General features: G+C 32.8%; 10 protein-coding genes across 10 annotated transcripts, besides 2 other annotated features; 8 read left to right on the forward strand and 2 right to left on the reverse strand.

Annotated features, from left to right (window-relative positions):
* Positions 1-45: 45 nt before the first annotated feature.
* On the forward strand, positions 46-1,223 carry CKB3 (Casein kinase II subunit beta-3). Its single transcript, XM_061305094.1, has 6 exons — positions 46-366; positions 396-489; positions 520-851; positions 902-1,003; positions 1,035-1,114; positions 1,146-1,223. The coding sequence occupies exons 1-6, from the start codon at positions 265-267 to the stop codon at positions 1,168-1,170; spliced, it is 735 nt and encodes a 244-aa protein (XP_061162020.1). The 5' UTR covers positions 46-264; the 3' UTR covers positions 1,171-1,223.
* TpMuguga_01g02560 (putative integral membrane protein) lies at positions 1,058-2,228 on the reverse strand. The gene is made up of 5 exons (XM_061305243.1): positions 1,996-2,228; positions 1,843-1,925; positions 1,685-1,806; positions 1,584-1,657; positions 1,058-1,554 (listed from the first exon to the last, which is right to left on the reverse strand). Exons 1-5 carry the CDS (start codon positions 2,096-2,098, stop codon positions 1,142-1,144), a joined length of 795 nt encoding a protein of 264 aa, XP_061162019.1. The 5' UTR covers positions 2,099-2,228; the 3' UTR covers positions 1,058-1,141.
* Positions 2,229-2,622: 394 nt separating this feature from the next.
* Positions 2,623-3,636, forward strand: TpMuguga_01g00882 (uncharacterized protein; the record flags this gene model as incomplete). Its single annotated transcript, XM_761310.1, has 1 exon — positions 2,623-3,636. One exon carries the CDS (start codon positions 2,623-2,625, stop codon positions 3,634-3,636), a length of 1,014 nt encoding a protein of 337 aa, XP_766403.1.
* Positions 3,637-3,648: 12 nt separating this feature from the next.
* On the forward strand, positions 3,649-5,721 carry TpMuguga_01g00883 (uncharacterized protein; the record flags this gene model as incomplete). The annotated part of the gene is made up of 2 exons (XM_061305095.1): positions 3,649-3,817; positions 3,848-5,721. 2 exons carry the CDS (start codon positions 3,649-3,651, stop codon positions 5,719-5,721), a joined length of 2,043 nt encoding a protein of 680 aa, XP_061161666.1.
* A 243-nt stretch (positions 5,722-5,964) lies between these two features.
* On the forward strand, positions 5,965-6,650 carry EIF5A (translation elongation factor IF5A). Its single transcript, XM_761312.2, has one exon. It carries the CDS (start codon positions 6,119-6,121, stop codon positions 6,596-6,598), a length of 480 nt encoding a protein of 159 aa, XP_766405.1. The 5' UTR covers positions 5,965-6,118; the 3' UTR covers positions 6,599-6,650.
* On the forward strand, positions 6,636-7,241 carry tin-10 (Mitochondrial import inner membrane translocase subunit Tim10). Its single transcript, XM_761313.2, has 3 exons — positions 6,636-6,914; positions 6,997-7,093; positions 7,124-7,241. Exons 1-3 carry the CDS (start codon positions 6,838-6,840, stop codon positions 7,193-7,195), a joined length of 246 nt encoding a protein of 81 aa, XP_766406.2. The 5' UTR covers positions 6,636-6,837; the 3' UTR covers positions 7,196-7,241.
* Positions 7,242-7,279: 38 nt separating this feature from the next.
* On the reverse strand, positions 7,280-8,159 carry cchl (Cytochrome c/c1 heme lyase family protein). Its single transcript, XM_761314.2, has 2 exons — positions 7,541-8,159; positions 7,280-7,469 (listed from the first exon to the last, which is right to left on the reverse strand). The coding sequence occupies exons 1-2, from the start codon at positions 7,981-7,983 to the stop codon at positions 7,328-7,330; spliced, it is 585 nt and encodes a 194-aa protein (XP_766407.1). The 5' UTR covers positions 7,984-8,159; the 3' UTR covers positions 7,280-7,327.
* Positions 8,160-8,205: 46 nt separating this feature from the next.
* PNO1 (Pre-rRNA-processing protein pno1) lies at positions 8,206-9,158 on the forward strand. Its single transcript, XM_761315.2, has one exon. It carries the CDS (start codon positions 8,425-8,427, stop codon positions 9,121-9,123), a length of 699 nt encoding a protein of 232 aa, XP_766408.1. The 5' UTR covers positions 8,206-8,424; the 3' UTR covers positions 9,124-9,158.
* A 207-nt stretch (positions 9,159-9,365) lies between these two features.
* TpMuguga_01g00888 (Reticulon family protein) lies at positions 9,366-10,278 on the forward strand. The gene is made up of 2 exons (XM_761316.2): positions 9,366-9,530; positions 9,708-10,278. Exon 2 carries the CDS (start codon positions 9,708-9,710, stop codon positions 10,242-10,244), a length of 537 nt encoding a protein of 178 aa, XP_766409.1. The 5' UTR covers positions 9,366-9,530; the 3' UTR covers positions 10,245-10,278.
* Positions 10,279-10,796: 518 nt separating this feature from the next.
* Positions 10,797-10,865: a sequence feature (Short protein (TpMuguga_01g00889, EAN34127.1) was converted to a misc_feature.).
* A 170-nt stretch (positions 10,866-11,035) lies between these two features.
* Positions 11,036-11,044: a sequence feature (Short protein (TpMuguga_01g00889, EAN34127.1) was converted to a misc_feature.).
* A 180-nt stretch (positions 11,045-11,224) lies between these two features.
* Positions 11,225-11,923, forward strand: TpMuguga_01g00890 (uncharacterized protein; the record flags this gene model as incomplete). The annotated part of the gene is made up of 1 exon (XM_761318.2): positions 11,225-11,923. The coding sequence occupies one exon, from the start codon at positions 11,225-11,227 to the stop codon at positions 11,786-11,788; it is 564 nt and encodes a 187-aa protein (XP_766411.1). The 3' UTR covers positions 11,789-11,923.
* Positions 11,924-12,060: the final 137 nt, after the last annotated feature.

Below are 12,060 nucleotides of genomic sequence, written 5' to 3' on the forward strand. Positions count from 1 at the left end.
ATTCTACCTAAGTAGTGCTATATTGATCAACTTTTTAATTAAATAAATTTATATACATTTTAAATTACATTTATCATTTCCATTTTTACTTCTTCATTAATTTTTCATTACTTCCTCATTTATCACTTTTACATTTATTTGGGATATACGCCAATTTTGATGCTACAGATATTTAATAAAAATTTTAATTTTACTCCATAAATCTTCTTTAAATAAAGATGTTTTATTTTTAACTGACTTTTCTAAATTTTGGATATCAGCTCTATGAATATGTTCGGCACGAACATACTTGGTCAAAATAACAAGGACGAAGACTATGTTATGTCCGAAAACAGAACTGACACCAGCGATGATCAGAACAGCGAGGTTAGTTAAGGTTTTTTATAGCTTTTTAGATGACCTGGATAGAATGGTACTGCAGTTTAAAGGGCAATCAGTACTACATCCAGGTGGATGAGTCATTTATAAGAGACGAGTTTAACCTCGTGGGTACGTACCTACCGATTTATTTGTTTTCAGGCCTACAGTACCAAGTTTCATACTACAATAGCGCCCTTCAACTGATTTTGGATAATTACGAGAATGATTTTTACGACGATGACGACTACGAAAGCGTCTCTGAGAAAGGGAAACAACACCAGATAAACACATCAGCGCAGCTACTCTACGGTTTAATACACAGCAGATTTATAATGACTTCGAAGGGTATGCATCTGATGATGCAGAAATATAAGGATAAGGTTTATGGCTTCTGCCCCAATTTCAGTTGCGAAAACGCCTCAGTGCTACCCATAGGACTAGTTGACGCTCCAGCTCATCACACCGCTAAGATTTTTTGCCCATCATGCAATGTAATTAATTACCTATTAAACATGAAATAAAATGATTACAATATTAATAGGAAACATATCACCCGCCCAAGTCAAGTAGATTAGGACTAATAGACGGAGCTTACTATGGAACTACATTTGCTCATTTATTTTTAATGGTTAATGAGGCAGTTGTAAGTTATTTAACAATTTAAATGTTTATAGATTCCGAGAGGACCCTCATATTATTACGTTCCGAAGATTTATGGATACCGAATAAGTCCATACGTTAAGAAAAATTCAAAGTAAGCTTACACATTTTTATCTTTACTTTAGCTCTGTTGAACTCTACGACTCCTAGGACTCTCATTTAACAACAGTGAATTTAATAATTTATTACCCTCTATTTTCAAATCTTCCAAATACGTGTCAATTGTCCTGATTATTGCCTCAGGAGGGATAGACTCCAAGTCTATCTTCTCCTGTTCCTTTGTATCAGATTTGTTATCAGAATTTTTAACTTCCTCTACATTATTGTCATCTTCACTTGTACTACTTGGTGTTTTCTTTTCATCCTTTACTTCGGGTTTAGTGATGCTAAATTCTTTTTGCAGATTTTTGAAAACATTTACGAACGACTCTTGTCCGTTTTTAACAAAATTTGGAACCTCAGTTTTAGCCATCTTCATTTTCGAGTTTATTTCTGAAATATCAGTTCCGGACACTTCAAGTGACTCTGAAAGTTCTGGAAAATATTGAGATAGTATAATTTACCGTTATATTTGACTTCAATTGTTGCTTTTATGTTTTCCAGCTTCTCAATTACAGCGTCAGAAGATTTCTGAAACCTAGAAAAAATTGTTATTTTTACTTACTTGTTGGTGTAACTCTGGTCTATTCCCTCACCGATTGCAGAGAAATGACTCTTAAGTTGGGTTTCAAAGTATGTAATATGGAAGTTTACGAGGTCCTTGGCATCTTGAATTTCTAGTTTTACCTGAATTAATGGTTACTAGTTGCTTAGCAAACCAACATCTGTCGTGGTGGTGGGCCTGTCAATTTTACAAGATGTGCAAGTCTCCCATCCAGAAAGGCTGCTTTGAATGAAGGATGCTCCTGAATAATGAAATATTTTGATTTTATACTAGGTAAAAGGTGTAGGAAGTATGTTAGTGGTTAAATATACTCAGTTTCCGGTTCGAAGCAGTCAGCGATGGAGAGAAGAAAAATGAAATGTAAAGTATCAAGGTGATCATTGTTACTATGCACAGGAATAATAGAGGTAGCATTGAGTCTTAATGTATTAATATTAAGTTTAAAAATTTGTATAAACAAGAAATAAGATATATAATAATATATACATTATAGACTTTATAGTACACGTTATATTACAAGTATAATAAAGATGTAGTTTAGAGAATATATAACCAAATAACAAATAAAACAAATTTAAATAACATATAATAGTTAGAAGTTGATGAAGGATTAGGGATGTGCCAAGTTCATAATTGAATCAGAAAACAGGAAGACATGATAGGAAAATTGAACAAAAACTGAATTTACTATAAAATTTTATTCATGGAAGGCACATTAAAATGAGGAAGGATTATTGTGTATTGAAATAAAGTACAAATTCTGCAGAGGAAAAAAAATGCCTCATAATTTATTTGAAAAAGTAATATTTTCTTCCATTCTTTTTTACTATAAAATTTAAATTCTTTTATCACATTTACTTGTAATTTTTAATTACATTTTAAAAGTATGAAAATTGTAGTTGAAAGACACACATATACATTTATGTGTAGAAGGTGACATGTCGACAGATGTAGAGAAGCCGTCTGAACTTGCAGTGAATATAAACACATCAAATATCCCTAAAGAAGATTCCCTAACAATATTTGATAAACTCGAACAAATATGCTGTAAATTCGAAAATAAAAAATTTTACAGAAAATATAGAACAAAGTCTCAGACATTGAGTATTCCAAAATTTAATTATAAATTTAAAAATTGCTACAACTCTATAGATTTCAATACTATTCCATATAGCCCATCAACAAGTAGATTAGAATATAACTTTTTTGAGATTTTCTTCAACTTAGTTAGGAAAGGGTTCGGAATAACACAGATAGTAGGATCTAGCGGTTCTGGAAAGACTTCTATTTGTCTTAGAATAGTCGAAAACTTTCCAGGAATTACACTTTACCTGGATACTTGCGGCTCAATTGATCCATTTACAGCTCCACATACACCTAAGTTCATCCCACTCAGACTTTACACCAGTGAAGAGTTGTTGTTGTTTTTGAGCGATTTAGAGTCCCGGCTGCTAGAAGATAAGGAGTTATCTTCCAGGCTTAAAATACATGCAAGATCAATTGAAATGATAATAGTGGACTCACTTTGGTTTATTGATCATTTGGATAAGTTTCAACAGCAGATTTTTTTATTTAATTTATCCTCAGTACTCAGGAGGATATCATTCAATTTTGATATATGTATAATAGTGTGCATTAACAACAGCTTTAAACAGAACATAATAAAGCCGTCAATAACACCTGAAGCCAAAGACGAAATTAAAGATACAGTCTCAAGTTCCCAGACGACAAAGCAGCCTAGGAATATATACATAAGATGGAATTCTAACTGCAACGTACAATTGCTTCTATCGTATAAAACATTGAATTTCAGACCGAGTAGTATTACGTTAGAGGACGCTGAATATCCACTGTTTTACAGGATAATGCAAATCAACTCCGGAACATCTAACATGAAATTTAGGTTCATAATAAATAATGAAACTATATCGCTAGAGGAAATTTTACACTAGATTTATAAATAAATGGATTTATCTACAATAAAAAACGAGCGGGTTCATTCTCCTCGGAAACTAAATGATATATATTCATATCATCCATCAGACGAGTTGCCCTGGAGACCACCTGAAGTTGACCAGTTTAGGAATTTCCTAATTAGCTCAAAAACAAGGGCGACTAGAGATTATAACTCAGGTATAAAATGAGACTAATAATAATTTTCAGGGTACAGAAATTTATGTATAATTAGAGGCCAGACCGGAAGCGGGAAGCTTACAACAATAAGGAAACTTTGCGATGATTTGAGAATAAGGTTAATAGAATATGACCCTTTTAACGTAGTTCCTAATACTCAAGTAGAGTTTGATTACACTATTGACAGCTTGATAAGGTTCCTACAGAGTTCACTGTCTCGAAGATGTTTGAGGACAACGGCACATGAAAAGACTACTACAAACGAGAAAATAATAGTTGGCTCGAGGAAAATTAAGAGAATTAAATCTGAGTTTAGTACATACGATGGGACTGGTTCAAGCGCAGGACCAGGAGGCATGAGTTCAGGCGGTCCAGAGGAAGGTCAGCTTGTTTTAATTTCGGATTTACCAAGAGGAATTCTAACCTGCAAATACTCAAATTTATACCCTTTGCAAAGTTTATTGAGGGAAGTGCTAGTGTCAGATATAATGTACCCACTGGTCATTGTAACATCAAACTCAAATGAGGACTATTTAATACTAAGGCGGATAATGCCGCCAAATTTTTTAAAAAAGTCAAAGTGCCTAATAATCAATATTAAGGAAATCACAAGAACTAAAATGATCTCTCTCCTAAATATAAACAAGAAGAACAAGTTTCTAAACTACTTGATTGACTCATCAGCAGGAGATATTCGCTACGTAATAAACAATATGCGCTTTTATCAATGTGACCCAAGTTTGGATAAAGACTTGGAATGTGATTCAGAAGACGAAACAATTAAGGACCATATACTGGAGAGAAATAATTTGAACAACTTTGACTTACTGGGTAAAATTTTGTACAATAAAAGGATTCCAGCACTGTTGAAACTCAGAAATGAGATTCCAGATGAGGAAAGAAGCGGAGATTCCACATTTATAGAGTGTTTTAGCTTATCAAGGCCGATACATATGAATGTTCACTCATCTCAGGCTTCACAGTGTAGTAACACGACAACAACTCCAGTTAAGAAGAATGATAACTCGCCACGTAATAGCCAGATAGCCCCAAGTAGATTAAATAGTAGTAGAGAAAGATTAAACCCAGATTCTATGCCGGTGATTGTTAAGATGTATGGACTTGTAAGTGATTTTGATTTTACAAGGCCAATGTCATACACAAAGTGGCCAGTACTGACTCCTGAACCAGAGATGGTCAAATTTAGGCATACCTCAGATAAAATGTTGCCGAAGCTTACGAGGCCGTTATTGTACTATAGTCCAGAAAAAATGGTTGACTCAATTAAATCAGAGTTAAACTACTTTGCAAGCTCTATTTTCGATAATTACTCAGACCTCTACGGGCACATTGATGACTGCGCAGCAATGACTAGGCACTTTGCAATTGCGGATGTTTATAACTCGAACCCAAGGAACATAAACGACCCTGAGGCCTCAAGGGTATTTTTAACCATTTGTATAAGAGCAGCGGCTGACTGTAACATATATGGCTTCGAGAGCCATAAGCAGAAGTTCCACACATTCATTACACACAAGTCAAAGTCGGAGTACATCAGAGCTATGTTTCACGATCTGAGGTCGGAATCTATAGGAGGTGACGTTACTAAGCTCTATTCTAAGGACGTTCTGTTTACGGAGATAATACCGGCACTTTCAATAGCAACTGTAAGCCAAAACGAGTCGAGTGAAGAGATTACTCAAACTTTATCCACAGATGATGAGTACAATATCAATGATTTAATGGATAAAGTGGAGAAGATTCTGGAAGGAACGCAGGAGACGGTACCAAAGCTGAAAACACTCGAGCAGGCGACCATTTTCACGCCGAAATTTAACGAAATTTTACAAGAAATCACAAACCACTACTATTCATGGGATAGACACTCTCAGGAATCTTTATAACACTAATGTGAATACAGTTTTGTTATATAAGTAGATAAATATTATGCAACGTTTGTACGCCTTAGTTTCTGTAGTAATAAATATTAAAAGTGTAGGAAGACAGCGGATCACTTTGCTATAAATATGAGAAAACGTTATTTATAAAAATTAAAGTACACAGGGTGGAATTTGGTCCTTATTTTGATTGATTTTATATTTGCTGGTGTCCCCATACGTTCAAATTTGCCTTCTATAGTACGCGACAGTTTAGTATCTTTATTGTTGTATATAAATTATAAAAAATCTTGTAACTTTTATATATTTGCTTGTATGATAGATCTTCCCATTAAATCACTAAACGCGAGTACTCAATACACATGTTTTTTGACCTAGTAAACATGAAATAAATCAGCTCAAAATGTACGAAGAAGATTTTGAAGGAGGTGACGCAGGAGCATCACATACTGTCCCAGTCCAGGCTGGAGCCATTAAAAAGAACTCGTTTGTCATGATCAAGGGACACCCTTGCAAGGTCGTGGAATACTCAACCTCGAAAACAGGGAAACACGGCCACGCCAAAGCAAACATAACGGGTATCGACATTTTCACCGGGAAAAAATACGAGGATATATGTCCCACATCACATAACATGGACGTTCCTCACGTCAAGAGGACTGAAATCCAGCTCATCGGTATTGAGGACGATGGATTTGTCACACTCTTAAACCAAGACGGGTCCTGCAAAACAGACCTTCAGCTGACTAAGGATGGTGAGGGAAATTTTGATGAGGTTGCTAAGCAAATCCAGACACTCTACGAGTCAGGGAAGGAAGTCTTAGTCACAGTACTGTCAGCCTGCGGACAAGAAAAAATTGTAGGATGTAAAGAATTATCTTAACTTATTCCAAATGCTAAAATATAATACAATCATTAATCTTCTCCATTCCACACCTTACATCATTATGTATACCACAGTGTTTACGCAATCACTTATCATTATTTATATTTTTTATTTTTTATTTCAGCCTTCCTTAATTGTTTATAATAAATTTTCAAGTGAGGTGGAATCTCATCCATACATCACTAGTTGCATTTTATTAATCGCAAATCTTGATCAATTATATATTATAAATATAAATGGTGGAAACTAATACTACTGATCCCGTTTCAGTGGCTGTTGCTGAGCTAGTTGGAATGGCAGATATGCTCCGAAGGTTTCCTTCTCAAATCCATTAGATTTTCTTTTAAATTAACGTTTTAATTTGTTTTATTTATGTTTATTTATGATTTTTATAGGATGAGAGACTCTTGTTGGAACAAATGTATTTCATCTGTTCGTAATCCAAGTCTAGATGTCGGAGAAATTAGTTGTACAGACCGCTGTGTAAATAAGGTTTTATAAAATTTGTTAATGTTTCTTTAGTATCTTGATATTCACACTCAAGTGGGATTTCAGCTCCAAAAAACGTCACAAAACATACAACAACAGTTATAATCCTACCTAATACCGTTTTAATTGTAATAAATTGTTATTAAATATATTGTATATAATATACAGTGGGTATACAAAATTGTATATAAACGATTGTGTGTAAAAAATTAAGACAATAAATATTATACAAGTGGTTTATACACCACTAAAAGATTTGTGAGCCCAGAATCTGAGTCTATCACAGATGCCGTTAAAGGAAAGATCAGGCCTAACGTCAATGTACACACCTAGTTTATTAGGATCATCAGTAGCTCCTTCATAAAACTCCAAAATATACCTGTAAAAATATGTATTAATATATTAAAAATAAGGAAAAAATAAGTAAATAAGCGATCTACGTTAACAAACCTCCTGCGATTGCCGCATCTATCAACTGTCCAGTCGTGCCTATCGAAGGGTAATTTGTACCCAGTTATGTAGTTTAAAATTGATTTAAAAGTATGTTTATCTTTATTTCCAACGAAATGGACCAGAACTGGATTGTTGCAAGTTTCTTTGTAAATTGATTCATACTCCATGACACGCTCCCAAGCCTTTTCATTGACAATATTGTGAATCTCAACTATCGTAGGAATCAAATTAGCATCAACGTTGTGACCTTTATTAAGAGTTGATTTGTAGAATTGTTGTTGTGAAGGATAAGACCAAAGAGAATCCCTGGAAGGAATGGAGGATTTCGTCCTTTTAGAGCAAAGTTTAGAAAGTATTACAGGATCAGCGGAGAATTTGGGACCAACGTGGTTTTTAGACGAACAATAAGACCCCGTGTCATTTGATGATGGGCAACTCATATTTATTAAAACTCATTGTAAAACATAATATATTAAATAATTATACACAGTAGTTGAACTTATAAAGAATATTTAAAAAATATAAAAATTTGTATTATTAAAATATAAATTAATAAATATGATTAAAATATAAAAATGAATATGAAAAATTCAAATAGTTAGAAATTTACTAGAAAATCATTATCAAAAATATTGGGGACATATGAATAAATAAATTATATATTTTCAATTATTTTATTTTAAAATATTTTTATTTTATTATAACGAATAAATATTTGTATATTTTCTCTAATTTAAATATCGCATTACCATAAATTATTTGAAGATTCCAAATGATATACAAATCATTCAAATTATTTAAATCAATTCATCACATAACTCTAAATTAAATTTAAATTCATTATAATACAACAATTATTTCATTACCTTAATTATAATAAAATGACCAAGTCAAGCAAAAACGATTCTAAACTTAAAAAACCTAAAAAGAACAAATCCAAGCCAGATAAATCAACCAAGAAAACAAGGTCCAAGAAGATAATTAAAATATATGACCGGAAGCCTAACATAAAAAAGGGTTTGAAATCCTATGCGTTTGTGAACCTCCGTAGGATTCCAGTTCCTCCTAATCGAATGACTCCGTTACAGAACAACTGGGAAAACATAGTCAGAACAGTTGTAGAGCGCTTGGAGTTACAAATACGTATGTGTACTAAGACGAAGTGCGTTGAAGTCAGACCTTCCCGTGAAGGGATGGATTTATCACTTCTTCAGAAGGCTCAGGACTACTTAAGAGCATTCATGCTAGGATTTGAGCTTAAGGATGCCGAGGCAATACTAAGGCTCGAGGATATATTTATAGAAAGCTTTGAAATAAATGATGTTAAAAGGCTCCACGGAGATCATTTATCCAGGTGTATTGGGAGGATTTCAGGCAAGGATGGGAGGACTAAACATGCTATTGAGAACATGACCAAGACTAGAGTTATCCTGGCCAATAATAAGATACACATAATGGGAAGTTTCAATAGCATTAAGCTTGCTAGGCACTCAATTTGTAGCCTAATACTGGGCAGTCAACCGGGAAAAGTATACAATAATCTATGCAATTCTGCAAAAAGGCTAAGAGAAAGGATTTAGAAGCTAATAATTGAAAATTTAATATATTATTAATTATTCTACGTACATAATTATATTTTTACCAAAACAACATCTGATAAAAATAGCGTGAGTTGATAAGAATAGGCCAATTGGTATACACATGAATTTATATAAGTGTTGTGTGATTATTAATATAATTAATAGTTAAGACTGGTTAGTGTTACAGTTAAATTTGACACTGAATACTACCTAATACCCCATCCACAAATGAATCATAAGATATTTGATAGAGAAAACAAGTTATAATCACTAATATATGCTCAATTTATTCAATAAATTGATTGGAAGCTCAGGTTATATTAAAACACATTTTTGTTTTAATTATAACTCTTTATAGATCCAGATATATATACCGAATTCTACAGGAAAGTCTCATTATTTTTAAGGCAACCCATATTTAAATTATATCATTATAATTATTTTCAAAGATTCTATTACTAAATTGTGTCAACCCCTGATTTCAACTTTGAATCTTTTTATTTAATAAGATTCATTATAATTATGCTAATAACTTTATTAACTTAATTATTCATTTTGATTGTTAAATTTATTTTATGTTTTAGATGGAAAAGGAATCGAAGTTAGTGCCATTTTTGTTTCTTCTGTCGTTCAACGCACTTCAGTTTTCAACATACGTTCTAAAGTTACCACCGCTATTTCTTCTTAGCAAGTGTTTTCTAGGACTCGTGTTTTTGGGGGGCTTTTTAAGGCTTGTTAGGGGCGATAGATCAACAAAGTTAAGGGAACGTTTTCATACTGACTTGTTCTCATCTGATTCGGTCGATCGGGTAGTCAAATTTCTCTCTAGGAAAGTCAATGTTGTCTTTGTTCAAACAAAGTCTGTTGTTCTGTGGGACGACCCAGTGAAGTCTCTATACACTCTCGTCCTATTATATCTGTTAAGTGAACTTCTTAAAGTCGTACCGTCAGTTCTTGTCGTTTTTGTTCTCGTTTGGGTATTCTTTTTATACTTTTACATGAACGACTTCTTAAGAAAGAACGTCTACACGTACTTTGAACCTTACGTAAAAGAATGTGTAAATTTCATGTATAAAATGTATAGCAGCGTTCCAAAACTCAACGAAAACAAACTATTGTAACCAACTTTAAAAAACTCAATTTCTTCATATTTTATCTTTACATGTATACATTATATATGCATTGAGTGAATAGTCTATTTAATGTTTTACCAGGGTACAATCAGCTGATTATTAGCCAGTGGTGTATAAATGTGTTATGATAAATTATCAGAATATATAATAAATAAATATCTAAAATGAAAATAAAGCAATTTGGATAGAAAAATCATAGAAATAGTTCGAGGAATAAAATGAATACTAGGGAGCCGGTAAATTTAAGCTTTGTAGGTGAAAACTATTTATAAAAACCAGCAATAACATTCAAACCGGAAAAGATGTATCGAAGAAAAAGAAGAAAAAGAGGGTAAAATTAAGGGCTTAACAATTAAATGTAATTTAAAAAAATGATCAATCAAAGATTTATAAAATAACACGTGGGAATAAGAATTATTAGATTTGTAAGGGGAGAAGAACGAAATAATGATCCAATAAAATTAAAAAATAAAGAATGAATTGAGATATCTACTGTAAAAACAACGGCTTGATTTAATAGCAAAATTGAGCCGAACCATAATGTGTTATCAGTGTGGCAATTGTGGTGAAAAAATCATACAACAAATCGTGCGAATAATTAGCATAACAGTCTGTATTTTATTAAAATAATATTCCAGACTCTTTATTTCATTTTGTATTTCATTTTTTAAGACATATTTCACATTATAATTGTAATTTTATTAACCTTTGAGAGGCATTTTAATTTTTCACATTTAACATTTCAACCTGATTTAATATTTCTCGATTTACAATTTTAGTCAATTTAGGTTCTAATTTTTAAGCATTTTTCATGTCATTCACAGCATAACATGATCTTGGAGTTACTATGAGTTCCAGGCCAAGTGTATTTCTAATTATACCCTTAGCTCAATCCTGAACCCAATGTGGACTTATAACTCGAATGGATTCAAATAAAAGGAATTGTGATTAATGAAAATAAACTCTGAATGACCGCTTCAATTCCTATATCATCTTCTTTTGACCCTGATAGACACGAGCCGTTTTTGTGTCATAAGTTTAAGAGGCGGTGCCCAATTAACTACTTTTACATTCCCATCGAGTGCCCGTTTATGTTGCAATGTGCCGACGGACGTTGTCCTCTATCTCACACGGTATTTGAGGTTATTTTCCACCCCATTTTACATAAAACGAAGAAGTGTAGTTTGGCGGTTAAGAACAAATGTAAGTTCGAGAAGAAGTGTGCCTTCTACCACGGTGAAAATGACCGACTTGGCGCTTACCTATCATGGCTGGTTTGGGAGAAAAACTGGGAAATGAACTCCCAGAATACAAGACAAATGCTTCAAAAGTTTGGTTTGTCGAGTAAAATTATATCCAAAGTTATCCTGATGATTAACACGAGGATTTGTCAAAAATCATCCCTATCACTTTATCCAGAGATGACTGACTATATTAAGGTTCTTGAGGATGAATTAAATGATTTGATATCTACTTGCCAAACTAGTTTAGATAAACAGAACAAGCCAGGATTTCAATCTGTTGCAACTTAATGGGATTTAAAATGAGGATTTTCCACCTGAGAACGATTTTAAATTAATTTAAATTCTCCAAATGATTTTTAAAAGGAGAATTGAGAGTTAATTTAAATTTTGTATTAACTTAATATTTTAAGTTAGTGATACAAATATATATATATATTCCAGTATAGAACAATTAATATTACATGTTATATTCTAAGAAATTTATGGATTGCTCCTTCAAAAAACCTTTATTAAATCTATTGTTGGATTGTAGTGTAGAAATACCATAAGTTACATGATTA

Source organism: Theileria parva, chromosome 1, assembly GCF_000165365.1.
Source record: "Theileria parva strain Muguga chromosome 1, complete sequence, whole genome shotgun sequence".
Lineage (NCBI taxonomy): Eukaryota > Apicomplexa > Aconoidasida > Piroplasmida > Theileriidae > Theileria > Theileria parva.